We start from the raw sequence: 18,335 nt of genomic DNA, 5'->3' as shown, positions 1-18,335 counted from the left end.
GCCCACAGCAGCAGCCTGCCCTTGCCCCATGTGCAGATCCAGGGGCACATGGCCCCCATGCCTCCTGGCATGTGCGTAGCAGTGTGAGCCACCCCCTCCTCCCTGCATCCCCTGGACAAACTGCTCGTGGCTCCATCCCATGGCCTGCCCTGCCTCAGCTGTGCAGCACCTGCCCCTGCCCCTGCCCCAGCCTTAGCCCCAGCCCTATTCACTCCCTCACTGTGGGGGCCTCAATCTGCCCCCCCTCCCCCCATGACAGACTTACCAAACGGACTCTGCTCTCTACACTGCCAGGCTGCGCTTCTGGCTGCCTGCATATTGTGCTGTGGCTGTGTGCATACACATGGCATTTATTGGTGACGTTATCAGCCACATCAGCCAAAAAAAGCCGATTGCTGATACTGTCAATTTTCCTTATATCGGTTCCAAACCAATATGGGACCGATGTATTGGCACACCTCTACAAGATATAATAGATTAGCATGCACAATATAACCATCTACAGTAACTCTGGGTTGCTATAAAAAGCACAGTTCTTTAAGATGCTTCAATTATACTGGGACCCCTGGTCCCAGTATAATTTTACATCCCACTCATTTAATGGTATGATGGGATTTGGTCCCTGATTCCAACAATTGCACCTCTTGCCATGCCACATGTTTGTGGCAGGATGCACAATTTTGGGATTGGGGATCAGATTTCAGTCATGCCATTGCTACTTGCCAGTGCTACTGACAAGTGGAAAGCTGGGTGCCTGCATTCTGGTGTGAACTGGTGTGGTCCCAGGGCTGAGAGTGTTAATCAGCTGGGGCCACACTGGAGCCAGCTTGAGACTCAGAAAAACATGATCAGAGCAGGAAAGTAACATTTTACATCCATACTGCATGCTTACATTGCACAGATTGACAATGATCATCAGTCTCAGCCTAGGGACTAAACCAGAGCTGGTGCAGTCCTAGGGCTGGGGCCTGTAATCAGCTGATTGTGGGTCTCAGCACTGAGGCCAGTCCCAGAGTCCTGTGTGCCAAGAAAACAGAAACTTCATGTGCAGCTTAGCTGGATGCATGGTTTTTTAATGTCTGGTGCGCTGAGGCCCTAGGATCTAGGAGATATTCCCTGATACCAGGGTCCCTGCAACCAGGATGTGCTCCTGGGAGCTGTGGGGCAAGACAGTGATTGTGCAGGGTTGCAGGGAGTCCCACAGTTCCCCATGACCTGGTACAACTGATGAGCTCCCCTTGATTGGGCACCCTGAAAGCAGCAGTGTGGAGCTCTAGGCATGTGTCCCACATGGCTGTCATCCTGCTGGCATTAGGTTGAACAGTGGGGACCCTGCCACACATTCAATTTAAGGTGCAATGGAGACTAGCCACAAAAATATTCCACATTTGTGGAATAATTTTGTGGTTCATTTCCTATTTTTTCATGCCATTAATTGCCTGAATATATGGCTGGGCTACTATTTAAAACGTGAGTAACAGGTTTAATTGCATGTTAAGTGTAGTGCCTGCCAGTATTATTAAGCAGTCTCCCCAGCCCAAAACTCCAAAAGTGGAAAGGAAAATTTAAAGCCATTGTATGGAAACCTACACTGTTGCTCCTTATATGTTGATTTTTTTCTAGATAACGAGAGGACTTTTGCTTCTGTGTTTGTCAGTCAGGCATTTTTCACAACTACTTCTTGTTATGCAAAGAGTGTGTTAAGGCCTTGTTACACCTTATGCTGTGAGCCGCACAAATGTTGATTGAGGTCAGTGCTAGCTCGAATTTGGAGCAATCATGCTTTAGTCCAAAAAGGGCCCAGAGGACCGAAGGGTAAGAATCCTGCTTCCATCCACCAGGGTCCCTCCCCCACACCCCCTGCTTACTTGTGGCTGCTGGTTGGAGCCATGGTCCCGGTGACTGCCAGGCCCTGCCACCACCACTGCTAGGGCCATAGCTCTTCTCCAGGCTGAGCCCACCCAGACAGTAGCAGCAGTGGCTGATGATCAGACCGGTTAATCCTTCCTGCCTGTTCCCTGGGACAGTCAGCACAGGGAGCCACAAGTAAGGGGTGGGGGATGGAGTGGTGAATGGGATCTGGGTGTTGGGGAGGGTGGGGGTGCAGTGGATCTGATCTGGGCTATGGGGGAAAGGAAGGAGGCGAGGGAGTGGAGGGGTGGATGGAGTGCTTAATCTAGTGTAACATGAGCTGGGTAACACAGATAAGAGATATGCCTGTCCTGGAGTATGGTGTAACTTTGAACTATCTAATGAGTGCTTAAAACCAATTTCAGGTGTTAATGTGTGAACAATCCAGGGGTTAAGAGCTCCAAAAGCCACCCAAAATTACCATGTAACAAAACCCTTAGAGAAACAATCCGGCCTTTCCATATAGATATGTGACAGCTACAAATCAGCTATGCTAGGGCAAAGTTAGCTATTTTAACAAACAGAATCCCAGTATGGCAGGATCATGGCCAGGGGGAGGGGTGGGGGGGCATGAAGCCCCTGGTAGCTGTGTGATTCCCGCCTGCCTCAGCCTCTGTTACAGCCCTCCCTTCATTGCTCACCCACCATGCCTTGTTTTTACTTGAGGTTGAATCAGGGAGGCTGCCCACAGGCCTTAGAGTGAGCCTTCATCCACTTGCAGTACCACTGCGCCTCTCCTGGACTCCCAAACGCTTTGATTTGACCCTTAAGCTCAATAGACTCTCTCAGCTGTCCTGTGCCCCTTCAAGGCCCCTGCAGCTTTGAGGGCTACATGTGCATCTGTGCCCGTCCAGGGCACGTGTAGCCTTCAGGGCTCAATGTGCGGCTCCATTTTCTCCCCTACACCACCACCAAGTCTTGGGGGTATTCTCTCTCTTTGATTTTAACTATTTGTACACTCGGCCCCCATGGGCCCTCAGATCCCCTGGTCCCTCATGCAGTCTCCCTCTGGGGTCTCAGAGCCCTGGTCCCACATACAGCCCCTCCTCCGGGCTCTTGGACCCTCTAGTCTGGTTTAGCCTGCTCTGAGCCTGTGGACCCTCTAGCCTAGCTCAGCCCTTCCCTGGGCACATATGAACTCTCTGGTCCAGGTGTCAGCCTTTTCCTGGGGCCCAGTCCAGTCTGAGGGCTCCTGGGTTACCAGTTCTCTAAACAGGTCTTGAGCCTGTCATTGCAAGGCTCAAAGCTAAATTACCTGGTTAACTTAAATAAACAAGAAGCATCTCCGGCCTCCGGCAGGCACCTCAAACCCTCTAAGTGCATTTTTATATATGTAAGTGCTGGGCGCTTTGAAAAGTGCCCAGTGCTGCAGTTGTATAAGTGGTGAGATGTATGCCAGCACGCAGAAAATAGTGCTGGTTTGCTTTTGATCTAAAACACTTAGAAGGTGTTTTAGTTCAAAAGCACGCAACTACCATTTTCTCTGTGCTGATGTGCATTTCACCGCTTATACAGCTGCAAGTGATGCAGCACCAGGCGTGTCAGCTCATGTGCAGAGCAGGCTCAATTATCCAAGTCTGCTCTGAAGAGTTGGATCTCTGGGACGTCTGGACATGAAAATGTATGTGTATAAATGCCCCGAGTTTAACATAAACAATGACCAGTCTTGCTCTGCCCAGGGAACTTGCCTCTGTTTCCAGGCCTGCAGAGATGTTCAGCAACATCCAGGTCCCTGCAGCCAAGAGCTTCTCACTTCGTGGTTGCCTGACCAGTGCAGGCTCTGGGCTTCTATAGATCCAGCTTGAGACTCTTTCAGTCAGGTGAGTCTATTATTAGCTCCCTTTGCCACCTGCAAGCAGCCTCTCAGGCTGCTTGTGCCCTTGAAGGAGCCGGCACAGTCCAGTGCCCTGCTACACAAGGACTAGATTGCCCTTCCCCTTGCTAGTCAAATTTGAGGAGACCAGCATCAAGATCTTAAAGACAATGGATGGATATGCATGGAGACCCTTTACCAAAACACTTGGGGTTGAAAATAGTCATTAGTCCTGAAAAAAATCTCTGCCTTAGACTGGCTTTTACCATCACAAGGCAAAAAACAGACATCAAGAAAGAAGGTTCAACTGGCAAGTGAGTCAGAGCCATATCTTTGGTGTCATAAATGTTTAGGAAAATGAGTAACTTGCACCAATTCGCTATTCACAGAGCCTAGTTCTCTACTGATACGCATAGTTGTCTAGTCATTGGCAGGCTGTGCAAAGTGAGTGCAGGGTGGGTGTAAAATGTTACTTCCCTGGTCTGATCTTGTTTTACATGAGTGCACAAGTGCAAAAGACTCCACAAGGTACATGGCAGTGGTGAACTGAGCCCTGGCACACCTGCAAATAACATTATAACCCACCCGTGTCAGAATAGTATATTTTCTTTTGTAGGGATTTTTAAAAATAAATAATTCTTAAATGAATGCTCACAAACTGCATTTTTATACCAAGAAATTTGACACCTAGTATTTGGCAAAGTTACTTCATAACATTTCTGTTTACAAATGAATATGTCAGAGTTTGACTTGGCTCAGCTTTGAGAAGCACTTCAAAGGATATTATTTAAATAGGTTGTACCAGGATGAACAAGACATAGTAGTATGTGCTTTATTGGCTATTAGCATGTGTCTAGATTTGCTTTGAATGACCGAGTTCCATAAATGCACCTGAAAGCACACTTATTGGTCAATGATCTATACCCTCAAGTGTTTTATTATGATTGCACTGGTTTCCTTCATTTAAAATATATAAGTGAAGTGAAGAAAAGGGTTTTCAATTATCTTCGACTGCTAGTTTGAAAGTAGCTCAGTGCATAGGAGGAAGGGGCAGGCAATGGCAGGAAAAATTATAAAAATACCTAACAAAATCCTTTGAAGCTCTAGAAACAGACATTAATGTTCAGATTCTCTTTTTATATATCATGCACTATAAAGGGCTTATTATTATCGATAAAAGAGCAAGGAAGAAATGACATCAAAATCAGTCTCGTCAGAAGAATGTGAAATTCCCATTGCCTTTAATAGGAGCTCTGCCCACATCTAGCCAGGGCTGAAATCATTCAACATTTTTTTGGTTCCCAATGGGACCTCACTTGTCTCCAGTACTAATTATATTAAGTAAGTAATCTTTGATGCAGACATTACGGAGTGATGTAGGAGTTATCAGTGATTTGTACAGCCGAAGCTTAAGGGATATTACCCCTGGCTCTTAAGCACCTCTTGGGAGCAAATATAGATGAGCAGGAACGCTGTACTCTTATATCTGTTCCAATTATGATGGGGACATATCTAGAAACAATATTTGCAAATGCCTTTTCTGCTATGCTACTGTGGTATTTTGCTCTAAGACGTAACTGAGTAGTTCTGGGCTGGGGGCAGTGGCTGCACAAGGACAGCAGCTGCTGCCAGGCTATAAGGAGTGGCAGTGGCTGGGTGACCAGTACAGTAGATGCTATTTCTGTGGAAAAATCAGTGCCTGGATCTAGTGCTCTTGTTGTCCCCTGTCCTCCCTGCCCCCGGTTTCCCTCTAAAGGCATACTGATTTTTGCTTTTATATTTGAAGGGCCTGTGACAGAGCAGCCTAATGAGCATTTATTTAGTACCTCACATCGGAGGTACTAAATGTAATGTGCATTAGGAAAAGCACATTAATGTACATGTAGACCTGCCTGTAGAATCATAGAAAATCATAGAAAGTAGGGCTATGTGAAGCTTCGGGTGCTGATTCAACTCAGAGGAGATTCGGTCCGATTCAGTATCGGAAACTCCAAATCCAAATTGAATCAGGGTCCAATAAAAAGGTCTGAATCGATCTGAAGCTCTCCAAATCTTAGGAAAAGATTCAGGGAGCTTCAATGAGTTGGGCAGTCCCCACCTGCTGCAGCAGGGAGCTGGAGCCAGACTTGGAGCTGGTAAGTAGGGGGCGGGGCCGGGGGGGCTGGAGGAGTGGGGAGTGAACCATGGGAGGACCCCTGCCAGGCCCCATCCCTTGTCTTCTCCCCCAGCCCTGCCATGGTTCCTCCACCCAGCCCCATCTCCCAGCCCTTTAAAAAAAACCGCTCACTGGGTGCTGCCCGGCAGGGGGGTGATCCTTGCTGCCTCCCCACTGCCCCATGCTGCATGGGGGGGTTCTTCCATGAGCCCCCTGACCCCACCTCTGCTCCTCCAGCTCCTGCATGGCTGCCCCACCCACCCCAGCTCCAGCCCCACTTTAGCACCGAAAAAAATGAACCCCCCCACTGCAGACTCACTGGTTCCTGCGGTGGCTTTGGGGGATCATGGGGCAGCAGGGGTGGAGCAGTGGGGATCACCCCCTGCTGGGCAGGAACTGGTAAGTCCCAGGTTTTGTTTTTTTTTCCTTAAAGGGATGGAGCTGGGGCAGGTGAAGCAGCCCTGGCGGGGCTGGGACAGTGGGGGGGGAAGGGTTGGGGGGGCTCATGCAGAGCCGCCCACACAGTGTGGAACAGTAGGGGCAGCGGGGATTGCCCCCCCCGGCAACACCCAGTGAGCCGCGGCTTTTTTTTTCAAAGTGCTGAGAGCTGGGGTGGGCAGGGCAGCCATTGCTAGGGCTGGGAAAGCAGGCAGGGGATAGGCCTGTGTGATTTGGAGATTCGGCTGAATCAATTTGGGCCAGTGATCCAAATCACTGAATCAGATTCAGCTGAATCAATTTGGAACAGTGATTCGAATCACTGAATCTAATCGATGTCCTATGAATCGGCTGAATCCAAAGCGAATACTAGTTGCTTTGCGCAGGCCTAATAGAAAATTATGATTGGGAGGAACCTCAGGAGATCATTTAGTCCAACCCCCTGCTCAAAGCAGGACCATCACTAACCAGTTCATTCCAGTCAAGGCTTTGTCAGGCATGGCCTTAAAAACCTACAAGGACGGAAAATCCACCACCTCTCTAGGTAACCCCTTCCAGTGCTTCACCACCCTCCTAGTGAGAGAGTTTTTCCAAATATCCAACCTAAATTTCCCTTGCTGCAACTTGAGATGATTACTCATTACTACTCCTTGTTCTGTCATCTGCCGGCTGTGCCAGACTCCTCCTGGGAGTGCAAGCCCTGGATTTGTGCGCTGGATGAGAGGAGGCTGCTGCTGCCACCTGGGATAGCAGCAATTTTCTCTGGTGTTGGGTGCTGGCTGCAACCAGGACTGGGCCTAGGCAGCAGTGGGAACAGTTTGAGGTGCAGTTTCTGAGAAACCTCTGCATCTATCTCCTTGAAACTTGACAGGCTTCATGCCATCTCTGCAATTTTCACTGAAATTAGGCAAGAAATTACTAAGTTTTAGGCATTTCATGATTCTACATTATAGGCTATGGGCGAAACATCGAAACGTGTTGAAACAGAGAAACAGTTTTGACGAAACAAAATGGGACAGTGTTTTGAAATGAAATGAAACAATGAGACAAAACACTGTCCCTTTGAAATGGGGAAATGGATGTTGAAAAGAAAGGATGGTGTTTCACACAGCCCTAATAATTACTTCCCTTGATCTGCTGGCAATGCTCCTACTAATGCAGCCCAGTATGCTGTCAGCCTTCTTGGCAAAAGGGCAGACTGTTGGCTCATATCTAACTTATTGTCCACTATAACCCCCAGGTCCTTTTCTGCAGAGCTACTGCTTAACCAGTTGGTCCCAAACCTGTAGCGGTGCATAGGATTCTTCCATCGTAAGTGAATGACTTTGCACTGGTTCTTGTTGAACCTCATGAGATTTCTTTTCGTCCAGTACCCCAATATGTCTAGGTCACTCTGAATCCTAGCCCTACATTCCAGCCTACTTGGTGTCATCTGTGAACTTGCTGAGGGTGCAGTCCCTTCCATCTTCCAGATCATTAACCAAGATGTTGAACAAAACCAGCCTCAGGACCAAACACTGGGGAACTCCATTTGATACTGGCTGCCAACTAGACACTGAGCCATTGATTATTACTCTTTGAGCCCCATGATCCAGCCAGTTTTCTGTCCATCTTGTCACAACCCAATGATTTTAAGTGCCTCGGCACGATGGAATTTTCCCGCCACATGAGAGTCTCTTGCACAGCAAAAATTTTCTGCTGCAACAGAAAACCCCGGTGCAAGAGAGTTCCTGCCATTTCGCATGCAAATTTGTGTCCTGCTATTGGCCAGTTCTAAATTATTCCTACGTGGCGGCTAGTAATTGGCTTGCTGGCTGTATAAAATTTCGTGCGACTTCCGCCCAAGTCGGAGAACTTTGAGCACGTTGCAGAGTGCATCTAAGGATATCTGACCTGTGGCTGAGCTGATCGATAGCCTGATCACCTATCGATTCTTCTCCCCGTCGCCGAGCGCAATCCTCGATGTACCGTTTCCCTGCCGGCTTAATTTGTGGATGGATTAGCTGGCCTGAGCCTTGCCAGCTGGAGCAACTCGTGGAGTTGTTTAAGCGACTGGACCACCTGCGTCGCGGCTACTAGCGGCGTAAGTAAAGCTTTTTGCAACCAATATGCGTTGTCTGCCTCTCCATTCACCAGCCCGCCCAGTGACCGAGTAATTTCTAAATCACCTTGAGTCGGCTCCGGCCGTCCAGGACACATCTTACAGTCCATTCTTCCAACCAATACTTCCTCAACTTGCTTGCAAGAATGCTGTGGGAGACTGTATCAAAAGCCTTGTTAAAATCAAGGTATACCACATCCACTGGTCTCCCTGCATCCACAGAACTAGTCAACTCATCATAGTGAGCAATCAGGTTGGTCAGGCTTGACTTACCCTTGGTGAGCCAGTTCCCGATTGCTTTCTTCTCTTTCAAGTGCTTAGAAATGGATTCCTTGAGGACCTGCTCCCTGATTTTTCCTGAGGACTGTGATGAGGCTGACTGGTCTGTAGTTTCCTGGATTGTTCTTCTTCCCTTCCTTAAAGATGGGCACTACTTTTTCCCTTTCCCAAAGTCCGGGACCTCCCCTGAGCTTTCAAAGATGATGGCCAGTGGCTCTGCAATCACATCAACCAACTCCCTTAGCACCCTTGGATGCATTGCATCCAGCCTCATGACTTATAACCATCCAGGTTTTCTAAATAGTGTCTAACCTGTTCTTTTACCACTGAGGTCTACTCACCTTCTCTCAAAACTGTGCTGCCTGGTGCAGTATTCTGGGACTTGGCCTTGCCTGTGAGACTGAAGTAAAAAAGGCATTGAGTATTTCAGTTTTTTCCTCATCATCTGTCACTAAGTTGCCTCTCCCATTCAGTAATGGACCCACATTTTCCCTGACCTTCCTTTTGTTGCTAACATACTTGCAGAAACCCTTCTTGTTACCCTTCACATCTCTTGATAGCTGTAGTGCCAATATCATTTTGGCCTTCCTGATTGCCTTGCATGCCCAGACAATATTCTTATACTCCTCCCTAGTCATGTGTCCAAGTTTCCACTTCTTATAAGCTTGCTTTTCAGTTTAAGCTCACTGAAGAGTTCCCTGCTAAGCCAAGCTGGTCACCTACCATATTTGCTACTCTTCCTGTGAATCAGGATGGTTTGTTCCTGAGCCCTTATTAAGGTTTCTTTAAAATACACCCACCTCTTCTGGACTCCTTTCCCCCTCAGACTGGCTTCCCAGGGGATCCTGCCCATCAGTTCCCTGAGGGAGTAAAAGTCTGCTTTTCTGAAGTCCAGGGTCTGTACTTTGCTGCTCTCCTTTCTTCATTTTTTCAGGATCCTGAACTACATCATCTCATGGTCACTGCTGCCCAAGTTACAATTCACTTCTGCATCCCCCGCCAGTTCTTCCCTGTTTGTGAGCAGCAGGTCAAGAAGAGCATGGCCCCTAGTTGGTCTCTCCAACATTTGCACTAGGAAGTTGTCTCTAACTCTCTCCAAAAACTTCTTGGGTTGCCTGCGCACTGTGGTATTGCTGTCTCAGCAGATGTCAGGGTGATTGAAGATCCCCCATGAGAACCAGGGACTATTTTCTGGAAACTTCCACTAGTTGTCTGAAGAAAGCCTTATCTACTGCATCCTCCTAGTTTGGTGGTCTACAGCAGACTCCCACTACAACATCACCTTTGTTGCTCTCCTTTCTGACCCTAACACAGAGACTTTCAGCAGGCCTATCTCCAGTTTCACACTAGAGCTCTGAGAAAGCATACAGCTCTTTTATGTAAAATACAGCTCCTCCTCCTCTTCTCCCCGGCCTGTCCTTCCTGAACAGTTTGTACCAATCCATGTCAGTGCTCCAGTCATGCGAGCTATCCCACCAAGTTTCTTTTATTCTAATTACATCATACTTCCTTGACTATGTGAGGACTTCCAATTCTTTCTGTTTGTTTCCCAGGCTCCATGCATTCATGTACAGACACCTGAGGTAACTAGCCAATTGCCCTACTTTTTCAGTAAGAATGAAGAAACCTCCTGTTTCCCCTTCCTCCTTGTACTTTCTTCAGGTCTTCTGCTTCCGCACTTACCTCAGGGCTTTGGTTCCCTCATGAACCTCAAACTCTAAAGTGAACGTGGGGACTTAGGGACTTCTGACTGTGATCGGAGACAGCCAGCACGCTGTCTAAAATCAGCATACCAGTAGGGGTACTCGGAGGATGGGAGTGTCTTTTACCTAAGCAAGGTTCAGGCTTTTCTTCTCAAGTACAATGAGAAGAGGAAGGACTGTTCCCATTCAGGTTGAATTTCCTCACCATCCTGTGGGGGTTCAAAACCACCATGCCCATCTCTTAGAGACATTGGCAATGCATAGGGGGTGCACGCAGGTGCATGTGCACTCCTTGAGATTGGCGGTGCACCCCTGACAGAAGTGCTGCCAACACTATTGGCAGCTCCTGCGAGCAGTCGCTGCTCACCACCCCCCCTTTGCCGCTGACACTGCCGGCGGCATCTGCAGGTGGTCCCTGATCGTCCCTGGTTGCCGCTGCTGGCGGCATCTGAAGGTTGTTGCCAACCACTGGTCAGTGCTCACCACCTCCTGCTGCCATTGCTGCGGCCGCCTGTGGGAGCTCCCCGCTCGCTGCCACCATGCCCCTGCCACTGCCACCACTGCCGCTGCCTGCGAACATTTGCTGTGCCCCGCCAGCCTCGGGGAGCACTCATCGTTCATGCTTAGACCCACAGCTCCATGGGCTATTCTGGGCATGAGAGAGCAAGCACCGCTTTCTGTCGTCCTGCTGAAATTGTCCAAAAAAGAATCCAAGGTTCATTGGGGCAGGGAGAGAGCACAAAAGGGTGCTTGGCTCCTTAGTCTAATACTTTGGGCACTCAGAAGGGGAGAGACCTGGTTTCTGGTCTCTGGTCCAAGGAATCCACACACATTTTATCAAAGCAATATGTAATGTAAAATACAGAAAGAATTATTGGAGCAGGGAGGGAAAGCAGTAACCCCGCCACTTCATTTTGTGAGAAGCCCAATCCTTTGGGACGGATGTGTTAGACCAGTGATTCTCAACCAGGGTGCCGCAGCACCTTGGAATACCTTGAGATCCTCTCAAAGGTGTTGCAGGATGCTATGCAAATTAGCACTGTTAGGTGTGGAAACATAATTCACAAGATAAACTCAGAGATTTCAAATAGAAATCTGTGGTTATGATCTTTCTAAGTTCTTTGTGACAAAAAATTGGTCTATTTTTTTCTGTAGTAAAAAAACGAGTGAAAACTCAGAGTGAGAAACAACTCACTGTAGAAACAAAACAAGTGAAAATGAGTGAAAACTATTTTTTTTCTGTAGTGAAAACTCAGAGCTGGCTGTTTCCAAGGGGTGCCTCAAGTCTAACAAAGTGGAGAACTACTTTAATAGATCTGTGCGAGAGCACTTCTGAGATTGGGCCCCTGAGGGAGCTTAGTGCAAAGGAACACCTGGTTTCTGGATCCCAAGCAGTGCTCAGACTGGGGCAGTGGTGGGCCTGTGCAGAGGCAGGACTCTCGGTACCAAAGGAACTTTGAAGTAAAAAAGTTAGTTGTCCACAGACTTTAAGTGTCTTCAGGTCTAGGTGGCAGCTGAGTGTGGAGGGAAGGAGTTAGGATTGCATGCATTGGCGATGAGTAGGGGGTGCACGCGGGTGCATGTGCACCCCCTGAGCATGATGGTGCACCCCCTATGAAAAACCAGTGGTTGGCACTCACCCCTCCCCCCCGACAGCGCCGGTGATGTCTGCGGGAGCCACCACTGTGCTGCCGTTGTTCCGCTGCCGCCAGTGCCGCCGTGCCCTCCCAGCTGCTGGGGGCATGCAGCATTTACGATTGCATGTCTGGAGTGAGGTGCCTAAATTCTACCTAAATCTCACTTTTCCCATATCCCTTATTAGAAGATGAAGGGCTTGGATATCTTGTAGCCTGCATTGGCCCCTTTCACTTACAGCTTCAGAACATGTACTGGTGTTTTTTCTTGCAGCTTAAAGGCCCTAAACTGAGAATAAAGCTCTTGAAAAAAGGTCTTTATGATGAAAAATGTTTACTGCTATTGGAACAGGTGGCCTTCATGTATCAGGTGCCAGGACATAGCAGTAGATCCTGAATCTATCCTTGCTTACACTGGGTTAAATCAGAACCAAACCCTTTGAAGCCCGCAGAGTGAGAGAAACATCAGTCCCAGGAGGTGTATAGAGTGGTGTCACACCACCAGGACTCAAGCATCATCTAAAGAATAAAGAAACTCTGTCTTCTTTTTGCCACAGTGTATCTCCCAGAGAAAAAATATTTTGGCCAAAATGATTGATCGTGTCACTGCTACAAACCAACAAGTCTCGAGGTAGCTTAAAAAACATAAAGGAGTTAAGGATGGAAGGAAGAAAGGAACACAAAGCTGAGATGTGCAGCTGTTATAAACATAGTTCCTTTAAAATTAATAGAGCTGCACCCATTAAACCAAATACAGATCTGGTAAAAGGTCTACACTTTCTATGACCTAAGAAATAGTTCTGTTACCAACCACTCCTACTTAATGGTAGCACTTGAAGTTAATTTGATTGTAAATGACTAGCTTCATTTGGCTCATCTTTACTTGTGAAATGCAGCATTAGTTTGAACTAAAAATGTTATTGTCAGCTAGATGGAAGACTCCATTTGGAAACAGGAGTTCTCATCATCACCTGCTTTTCTTGGCATTAATACCGTAGTGCTCCTAGAACTGGGAATGCACCACTGCCAGAGTGTTAATTGAGTTCACTATTCCTGAAGACCCCAAGATTTCTTTTTTAAACTGTTTTTTCTGTGTGATGGGAATTGATTATTTTTAGTTGTAAAAAGGATGTAGGTGTCTGGATAGGTATTGCATATGCATGGTTTTTAAAGCTTATTATATAACAAATAAATTGGTTTAGGGTTTTAAAACACCATTTAAAAAAGCATTAAAACGTAATAATATTGGTCTAGTTAAATTACCGGCAGAAGTCAATGACATTCTTATGTCATCAGTTCTCAAAGAAGCCATTAATCTTTGGAAAGGAAATGCCTATGTTCTGAATTGTTATTAATTAATTATAGTCACCATTTCAAACTTTAAGACCCTGTTTTTGATCTCGTTTATAGAAGTTTGGTTGGCTTCATTTGAGTAATGCCTGGCTTAATGATATTAGGCATTTCAAACCTTAGGAATTAAGATACACATGCACATTTCTTACACAGTATTTGTGAAGGGAATATTGTAATATTAATGGCTCCATGGTTTGATCTACTGCACTTTTTAGCTCGTTTCTTTGCAAATAATTATAAACGGCATTGATTTCTGTGACATCTTCCACAGCCTAAAGTTCACACTATATACATCTTTATGAATTAAGGACTTTAGAATATACAGCAAAGTTAATTCAGTTAGAAAACATATGAAACGTTTAGAGTGCCTTAACTATAGCTTGAAGCTAAAGCAGTTCAAGGGAACTTGTAATGAACATAAGCCACATAGTCAGCTTGCCTTTGTAGTTTAACTTTGTTCTACAAAACCCCAGTTTCTAGAATAGGTCAGAACAATATGCAATGTTTAGAGTGGCCAACAGAGAAATTACTATAGTGTTAGAAGTTTAAAATCTTATTGTTACGTCATGCCCACTAAATGGTGGGCAATCATTTCTATCTCCTGTCTTTTCCAAGTTGGGAGTAATTGAGTCCAGCTTTTTAGTTATACTGGGACCCATACAAGACACGGTGAACATCAGTCCCATGACTCAGACCAGTGAAGGAATCCCCTTGCAGTGATGGATGGGGTATATAGTATATTGACGAATTCTTCTCTGCACAGTTTGGACTGATTTATAAGTTGTTCCCATTGTAATAACTATTTGTCCAAAAATATTTCCTACCATTATGACTGCTGTGGTTTCTTTCTGTTTACTAATTTCCCTTTTTGTTTCCTGCTTTTTAGGGGTTCTTGTGTTGACTTTTTTTGTGAACAGATTACATGTGAACACTGTTACCAGCAAGGACCAATTTATTATAGCATACGGAGGTCTCAGAGGTGCAATATGTTTCTCTCTGGTTTTCTTGCTCCCTGACTTTCCTAGAAAAAAGCTCTTCATCGCAGCAACAACAGTCATCATTCTCTTCACTGTGTTTGTACAGGTACAACTGCTATCAATATGTTAGAATACCTATGTCAGTGTAATTATTACCTGGTTCATGACAGTGTTTTATTTCAGATAAATGGCTGACAGTTTTTAGATTGGGTGTGAAGTCTAATGGGAACAAGCATTGAATATAGGAATAAAGGACCAGAAGGGGCTTCACAGGTGATCAAGTCCAGTCCCCTGCATTTATTGCAGTCAGCAAAGCGAACAAAACTCTGGCTTGCGTCTACCGATGCATCTCAAGCAAGACCCAGGATGTCATCCTCCCACTGTACTTGGCCTTGGTGAGGCCACAGCTGGAGTACTGCATGCAATTCTGGGCTCCACAATTCAGAAAGGATGTGGAGAAGCTTGAAAGAGTTCAGAGGATAGCCATGTTCATGATCAGAGAGCAAGAGAGCATGCCTTATGAAGAGAGGCTGCGAGCTATGAGACTCTTTAGCCTGGAGAAGTGCAGGCTCAGGGGTGCTTGGTGGTAGCCTAAAAGTACATAAGAGGTGTGCATCAGGATCTGGGGGAACGCCTGTTCACCAGAGTGCCCCAAGGGATGACAAGGTCCAACAGCCACAAACTCCTGGAAGACCGTTTTAGGCTGGACATAAGGAAAAACTTCTTTACTGTCCGAGCCCTCAAGTCCTGGAATATATTCAAGAATAAAACTAGTGAGCCTACACTTATGTCTCCCTGCTGGTGTGCCCCATCTTGCATTGATGCAGTTCTATCCATAGAAGCAATGGCTAAAATGTGATGGGTGAGCAGGTAGTGTAGCTTCCCCTTTTAAAGTGAGGCCTCTACATTTTTTACATAAAACAGAATAAAAACCAAAGCAAAAAACAGATCTTGAATTTGCTATCAGACCAAGAAGTTTAAACACCTCTGGGGTGCCTGTAGACATGTTGGAAGGCTTCTCTGATGCGCTGTAATTACTCAATTAATTGAATCTGCTGAAGTATGCTAATTAGTGTGCTCCAGTTAGCCTCTGCACCTCATGTATTAGTGTCCCTGTGCTTCAAAATGGTGGTGGGAGTGCTTTAACTAAAGCTTGTTTGAATAGCTTTAGTTAAAGCATCCCCATTGCCATTTTGAAATGCAGGGATACTGATACATGAGATACTGCAGGCACTTTAATTAGAGCGGGTCTGAAAGACACTCTAATTAAAGTGCTCCCCTCCCACCCTTGGACCATGTGTAAAAACACTCCCTGAAAATGCCCCTGGTGTCCTACTGTGTGCATATTTATAGTGTAAAATACACCTCAAGTTAAGCCCTCCTCCAAAATAAATCCATTCAGTGTTTCAGAGGGGTAAAAGAGTAACTGACATTCCTAAGTTCCCCTTCTGATACGTTCCCTCTTCATTTTAGTTCCGACTGAGATTTCCAAAACCTATTTTGCTTGTGGAAAGTACATGCCCCCTCACAAAAAAGGATGTGCAGGAAGAACATGGCTTGGCATTACGGTGCCATCTAGTGGATAATATTCCTAGAAGCTTCTAGGTTGCTAAAAGATTTTGGACCTGATTCTATCAGCCTTTTGCTAGAATTATGCTGCGCCAATAGCAAGTTAATAGTTGCAACTGGATTACTGTTTAAATCTCAGTTTTCAGCCTTCTCTGAAATGTGCACGCTTATTTAGCTTATCTTGAAACTAGGTATGTCAGATCACAGCCTGAAGTAGAGTTAGTGGTACAAATTAGGGGTTCTCTGCTTAAGGAATTACCAAGACTTAAGCCTCCTAAAACTGACCTGTTTTTATAAAGGTTCGGGGTTAGGGGCAGGCCTTTTATATATAGACAAATGTTTGTGTGAAATAAAGGCTGATATTCTTGTTTACGATAAGAATATAGAGTTGTCCAAATGTGCCTGACTTCTCCCAGGTGTGGTCCACTTCTACGATGTGGATGTAGACTAGGCAAGATTTAAAGCTGGTATAAAGGATGGCTCTAATTAGAGTAGCTTCCAGAGACTTTATTGCATCCAAATGCATAAGGTCCATTCAGTGATTCAATATCTGTCCTTCTCCCTTTCACCACCTCCCATTTGTGTGATACAGCAGCTGGGGCCTGTGAAGTTTTGAGGCTACAGCCACAGGTGCATATGGGCCTCATGCCTGCTCCACGTTCTTGGGGAGAGAATTGCTTTCACTTTACTTATTTCCTACAGGACTCTGCAGCCCACTGCCCACAAATTAGTCTGTGCACAGGCATAGTGATTCACACTCAGATGTTTTATTTTTACAATTAGCCCCATACAGAAGACTTCTTTACATCTTCCTATTATGTACTACAAGCTGAGCAAATATAGTTATGAGTAGGATATGCCATTGGGCCTGGGCCTAGGAATGAGTCTTACAGGCAGCTGGATTTGTACTTCTACTGAAAAGCATAATTTTCAGTTCTCTGTGGCAGGCTGATTGGCATGAGCATAGGCTAGTGGCGGGGAAAGGGTAGTTACATGCAGGTTGACAAGTTTTAAGATGCAAATGTGGGTCAGAAATTGAAAAGATCCGGTCACTCGGCAGGTCCGCTCATGCAGAGCCCTCTGAGTCGCAGACAAAGGTTGTTCTAAGGCAGCGCTTCCATTCCATGGGTGCTTCGTAAAATAATTCTCAGGACTGCGAAAGGGCTTTTGTGTAACCTTGGGGCTCAAACAGTGATGTCATCTCCATGCAAAAGGGTGAGAGTTAAACAGAATTCCTTGTGGGTGTGATTCAGAAGAATGACCCTGTGACCTTGAGTTATTCAGTGGAAACTTAGTGTTTTTAAAGACTAACTTGATTCACATTCTGGATTCCTATTGCATCATGTAGCCAGGACAACCTCCAGAGCCAGAAATATTTAAACTTGCTTAAAACAATTGCATGATGTGCTTTGACACAGAAAAGGCATATCAAAATAATAGATACAAATATTGAAGGAAGGTTTTAAAAATCAGCCATTGGAAAGCCAAAGGGAATATTCTATTTACACTGGGTGCAGGATGAGCCCAGAATGATTACTTCAGTATCCATGCATTCTTCATGGTGCATTTTTACCTATGAAGTAAATGAGAAGAAACAAAGGATTTGCCCCATATTAGTGTTCAGCTCTTATTGTTGCTGCTTTTTATTTGTGTGGGGAACAATGATTTTTGCTTAAACTAGTGAGCCTACACTTTTGGAATGGAACAAATTTTGACCTGAGGAGAGCTTGTCTAGTGAAAACAAGCCAACAGTAGGGCAGACTGTCCTTGGCCCTTATGCAGGTGCTTAGGGGTGTGGGAATATGCAAGCAGCTGCAAGAGCACAGATCTACTTTGTTATCTTGGAAGTCCCAGCATGTATCTGGCAGTGCTTGTATCGGGCACAAAAATGACCAAGTATGTAAGCAATTAGGCTTATCTCTACATGTTTATATCTATGCATTATATAACCCAGTTTATTTTGGTCATTGTTAACCTATTACATAAGTATTCTCACCAGTCCTACATGACAGAACTAGACCGATCAATAGTTTTGTGAAAGTTTATTAAGCAATCGACACATTCTAACAGCATCCAGACTGGCCTGGATGTATGGCATTTCACCCGTAAGTCCTCAAAAGACTTTGGTTTGTCTTGAATGCCTCCAAAGAGCTTAATTGTTCTCTTTTTCAATGTAATTTAAAAACTAAATGCCATGTTCTCCATGTATAGTTCAATCTCTTTGCCTATTCAGACCGTGACCTCCCCGGTAAAACTGCTAACAAAGATAACAATTGTGAAGGTTTTTTGTGTGGGTGTTTGTGTGTGTGAACTGTAGATACTTGTTCACTAGCTACTGGATCAACACCAATAATGCATTATACACATGGGTCAGGTTACAGCCTGAATTAAAGCCTCAAGCT

At 45.7% G+C, this 18,335-nt stretch overlaps 1 protein-coding gene across 1 annotated transcript in view; it reads left to right on the top strand.

Annotated features, from left to right (window-relative positions):
* LOC102564980 (sodium/hydrogen exchanger 2) overlaps positions 1–18,335 on the top strand; it is a 55,404-nt gene that overhangs the window by 21,440 nt on the left and 15,629 nt on the right. The window contains exon 5 of the mRNA XM_059733120.1: positions 14,274–14,470. Coding sequence (XP_059589103.1) covers positions 14,274–14,470 — 197 coding nt within the window. The remainder of the gene's footprint in view (positions 1–14,273; positions 14,471–18,335) is intronic.

Source organism: Alligator mississippiensis, chromosome 8, assembly GCF_030867095.1.
Source record: "Alligator mississippiensis isolate rAllMis1 chromosome 8, rAllMis1, whole genome shotgun sequence".
Taxonomy (NCBI): Eukaryota; Metazoa; Chordata; order Crocodylia; family Alligatoridae; genus Alligator; species Alligator mississippiensis.
This window is presented reverse-complemented; position numbering and strand designations above follow the sequence as displayed.